Source organism: Eschrichtius robustus, chromosome X (assembly GCF_028021215.1).
Source record: "Eschrichtius robustus isolate mEscRob2 chromosome X, mEscRob2.pri, whole genome shotgun sequence".
Taxonomy (NCBI): domain Eukaryota; kingdom Metazoa; phylum Chordata; class Mammalia; order Artiodactyla; family Eschrichtiidae; genus Eschrichtius; species Eschrichtius robustus.
The window spans coordinates 14,340,068-14,344,853 of record NC_090845.1 but is presented as its reverse complement, the minus strand read 5'-3'; the positions used below and the strand labels follow the sequence as shown (position 1 = coordinate 14,344,853).

At 42.9% G+C, this 4,786-nt stretch overlaps 1 protein-coding gene across 1 annotated transcript in view; it reads right to left on the bottom strand.

The window, feature by feature from the left end:
* Positions 1–2,318: 2,318 nt before the first annotated feature.
* The window catches only part of TXLNG (taxilin gamma), a 57,822-nt gene continuing 55,354 nt past the window's right edge, over positions 2,319–4,786 (bottom strand). Inside the window, exon 10 of the mRNA XM_068533688.1 lies at positions 2,319–4,228. Coding sequence (XP_068389789.1) covers positions 3,938–4,228 — 291 coding nt within the window. The 3' untranslated portion in view covers positions 2,319–3,937. The remainder of the gene's footprint in view (positions 4,229–4,786) is intronic.

The following is a 4,786-nucleotide window of genomic DNA, read 5'->3' as shown; positions in this document are numbered from 1 at the left end:
CTTTGTTTTACTCTTTTAGAACCTGGGTTAGCGGGGGTGTGTGTGTGTACGGATGTATCTATGTATGTCCCTTTTTTATGAGGAGGCTGTCAGGGTATACATGCTGAGAACTTCCTGAATTTCTTTCCAAGGTACGTGATGGTATCCTATGCAGACGTGGGGAGAAGTTAGTTAGGTGTCTGTATTTTGTGCTTGATTGGTGAATCTAGAACTACCTAACTTACATGTCATTTGACCCATATGCTATTTCTGCCTTAACTTGGGCGGCTTTAAACAAACACGAGATTTCTCCCCAAGAAAGAACAGAAGCTTGTGTGGCAGGTGAGCAGAGGGGACAAACTGGCCTGCAGCTTGGCCCTCGACCTCTCCTGTGAGGCCTGCCAGCTAGGGATGGTTTTCGCATTGATTTTTTTAAATAAATTTTTTTAAGAATTTTATTGATTGAGTCAGTCAGTCAGTTGCACTGCACATTCCCTGACCAGGCAGTGAAAGCGTAGAGTCCTAACCACTGGCCAGCCAGGGAATTCTCTACATTGATTTTTTAAAGGTTGTTTGACAACCACACTAATCCTAAAATACTTATTCTACCTGACTGACTGACTGACAGGAAAAGTTTGGCAACTCCTTCTTATAGTTGACTATACGTGCTTAAATACTTTTTGCTCACCATCATCAAATAAGGTCTTTCCTATGTGCCCGTGTACATACCTACTCTTCTGCTGTTGAGATAGATAGATAGGTACACCCTGGAATGTGCTAAGAGCGCCCAAACTGAAGAAATCCAGTCCTTGTAGATTTTTAAAGCTTTGACAGCAACTACACTGTAGAGTTTTCCTAGTCCTCTATTTTAGAGGTTAAAAAAAGGGTCTGGCTACATAAAACTCGTCTTCTGTCACCCAATCTGAGTGGCTGGTGCCCCATCCCTTCTTCTTTCTTAAATCATACAATAATGAAACTATTTTTTAAGGCACAAGGAACAGTATCTACAACGGTCTTTGCACTTGATAGGCATTAAGGTCACATGGGCAACAAAAGAATACACAGAAGCTGTTAAATTTATCATACATATTTACTTAATCTATACAGAATTGAGTAGATAAAATCAGATTCACATTAGTGAAAAATCTCTACAAAATGTCTTTGAAAAGCAAAACAAGACTGCCTCTTAACAATTCGTATCCTCATGAAAGACGTGGGCTGTAAAAATAAAGCAGTGTGTTTAGCACAAACTAGAAGATATCTGCATCATTTTTTCACAGTTATTTCCATCTACAGTCTGAAAGAGGTAGATTTTTCTGCAACACCTGAGAATTGAATTGACAACCAGGTGTAATAAAGGCAGTTGCATACATAACTAAAAAATACTGGTCTCAAGACCAAGAAATGTACTCCTACAAGTCTGAGGATGAAATGGTCCATTATCCAAGACCCAAGTTTTCTCTTCTCCTTGGAGTCTCCTGCCACTATAAATAATATACATCAAGATTCCATGATGGTGCAACAAATGCAGTTGAAGCGAATTTGACATTTCAATCTTTCCTGGGCCAGCCTTAGTAGCATTACAGTGTTCTAGAATGTGGTAGAAACAGGGTGTGCTACAAAGCCACAACTCTGGGCTGGCGAGGTGATTGCTTTAGGAGCATGTCCTTCTCAGAGGGTCCCCTTTGTATTTATTCACAGGGTAATGGGAGGAGAGATTCTGAAAGGATACCAAATGCACCCCAGAGAGAATCCATGTCCTTTAAACACCATGAGAGCATCTAGCTAAAAATACACAGTAAGCCAAAAGCAGCAGGCCGAGTACTGTAAATCACGTCGCTTTATAAAGCCCTTGAAAATATGCAACAGGTCCGTTACAATCTTCCACACAGGACAAGCACCACAAAGAAACGTGGCGGGCTACACAAATGGCTTAAGACAGTAAGAGCTGTACATCCAGCAGAGCGCTTGTGAAATGGGATCACTAGTACTAATTTTACAGTAGAGTGTATTTCTGATGTATACCTCCATTTCCTCTCAGGGAAATGAATCCAGTATTTCATTTAGAAACCGAAGGGGATATCTATAAAAGGCTGTTGGAGGAGGATGTGTTTGTTTTTGCTTCCGACTCATTTTGACAGTAATTCGATAAGCAACTTTGTGGGTTTCTTTTCCTTCACTGTCTGGCCCTTTGATTAACATGACTGATGGCGGAAGCTTAGATATAATCCGCCACTCCAGGCGCTGTTGCCTATCTACTGGACAATTTTCAATTCTTCAACCCAGTTTAGACCATGAACGTGACAGGACAAATAAAACTTTAACAAAGAGAAAAACCCTTTTAACTGGACAGAAGAGAGTTTATTCGGTCCAGTAAGCAATATAAGAAGTGTCAGTTTGATAGTTTTGCTCAGTGGAATGTGCTAACATCAGTTCTAATAGAGCCTTTTTATTTCATAAAGTATTTCAATGCAAATTATACCAGGGACAAAGTCAGAACTCTCATCAGTGCAGCCTGGTTAATGATGTGTATAAGCTCGACCACATGTGACATTGTGAAGAACAAAGGAAGTTAGAGAGCAAATCCAAAAGTGATGTGCTGCATTTCCAAAGTCCCCCATTCCAAGTGTAGACACCTTGGTAATACTGGTTTTTACTAAAAAAAAAAAAACCCCCCAAAAACCACTAAGAAAAGGGGCAGAAACAGACTGAAAGCATAAGTAAGAAATAGATCCTGGCTACTTAACTCTCTGCCAAGTTTCCTCAAAGTTAAAAATGCTGGTTCCGGTCTTTCTGTTTTAGAAATGGAATCAGTTTCAGTTAGCATGATCATAATTAAAATTCCCTTTAAAAAACCCTGGAGAACGGGTGCTGTTTGGACTGTCGGAACAGTTGGACACCAACTTTCAAGCAGCCAGAAGGTAGTGGAGGGACTTCCGCTCAAGGAAAGCCACACATGATTTTACCCTCATCGCCTTACACTGACTGACAAAGGACTGTCAGTGGCAGCTCTCCGTGGGGAGTGGAGGATGCGCACCCAACTCCCGAGTGAAAAGCAAACAAACCACCAGGCTCCCCACACAGTGGGCATCCAGGTGGTCCAAATTCAGATACTGCTTCTATCCTGAAAACAGAGCGATGGGACTGTTTTTAATCACATAAACATTAGCCCTGTCTCTCCAGTGATTTGCCTGTATATACTACTTTGTTTAAAAGTTACACCTTTATGTACATATTCTGCCAAAACCAAGTCTAGGCTTGCGGGCATCTCAATTTGTCAAGTGATATAAATATCAAAAAGCTAATTTGAATCAAATATGCTATGCTTGTTTCTGACCCAAGCCTAGAGTTTTATTTTTACTTGGCATTTAAAATGGGCTATTAGACAAATATCTAATCATCTTGATATTTTTCTTTGAGTAATATTAATTGGGGGGGGGGCAGGATGTTGAAACGAGTATTGTTTTCACATCAGGAACCGTTATCAGGGACTTCCCTGGCAGTCCAGTGGTTAGGACTCGGTGCTCTCACTGCCGAGGCCTGGGTTCAATCCCTTGTCAGGGAACGAAGATCCCACAAGCCGCGGGGCGGGGCGCGGGGTGGGGGTGGGGGGAACCGTTATCAGAACAAAGTTCCCTTGTAATGGTCAGCCCTGGTGAGTGACATTTTAATTTGGACAATTCTGTGCAAGCAGCAGGGGAGAGGGAGAAAGGCAATGAGCACATGCATTCCGATGAAGGGGAAAGAGGCAGATGTGCAACACAGCTGAGGAAAATGTAGAGAGTAAAACTATTCAAACCTGCCAAGCAGCCTCCTGTACCACATAAGTCCAGTAGTTCTAAGAAAATACAGATATGGTAGAAAAAGTAAGAAAATTTTCACCACAAAACCAAGTTACTACTAACAGAGAAAGTTATACACAAAATAGAGCTCTCGATAACAGTGATCATACTTGATCTCAGTCAACTGACTCGATGCTGGGCCCGGCACCCGGGGACTCGGCCTCCAGGCTGACACGGGCAGTGCTTTGCCAGGCGGCGCTGGGCTCCTCGGCAGAAGCCAGGGCAGCGCAGGGCTGGGCCCCGGGCGGCGCTGGGCCCCCGCCCGCCGCCCTCCCCGAGACCTGCTCCTTCAGCACCTCCACCTTCTCACTGAGCTCGTTCCTCTCCGTCTGCAGGGCCCGGCACAGCTTCTCCAGCCGTTCCAGTTTTATGTGAAAGGCTTTGTACTCTTTATCTCGCACAGTTTTCTGCAAAGAGGAAAAAACAGGATTTATGTAACCCAACTGAATATGAATTAGGTTACCGGATACAACAAATTTAAGTCTTTTGGGTTGGGCCACTTGTTGGATCACCTCTTGAACATGTTCAGTTTCTTCAGCACCTCCCAACGTCCCACCACCTGCCTTCTGCACACATAGCTACAGACACCAATTAACGTGGTTCTGGGGTGACAAAAATGAAATTCCCTCTGTCATGTTTCTTAAAAAGAACCAAAGCCCACTTTTAAAAGCATTTTGTATTGATGAATTACTAAGGAAATTGAAGATACTCTCCACCAAAGACTAGCAGATAAAAAATGAAGGGCCTGCTTAAAAAAGAGGAGGACTCATCTTATTTCCACCTAGATTTCTCTTGTTTTTACCAATCCTCAGACGAGAACAGGATTTAAGGTGTGATATTCAGTGTTTGCAAACAGTACATCTCAGCTTCGTAAGACTGGCAAAAAGTACTATGCTACCTTTTCGGAAAGAGTAAGTCGAGGCGGGGAGAGAGTAAGTCGAGGCGGGGAGAGAGGCACCCGAGTC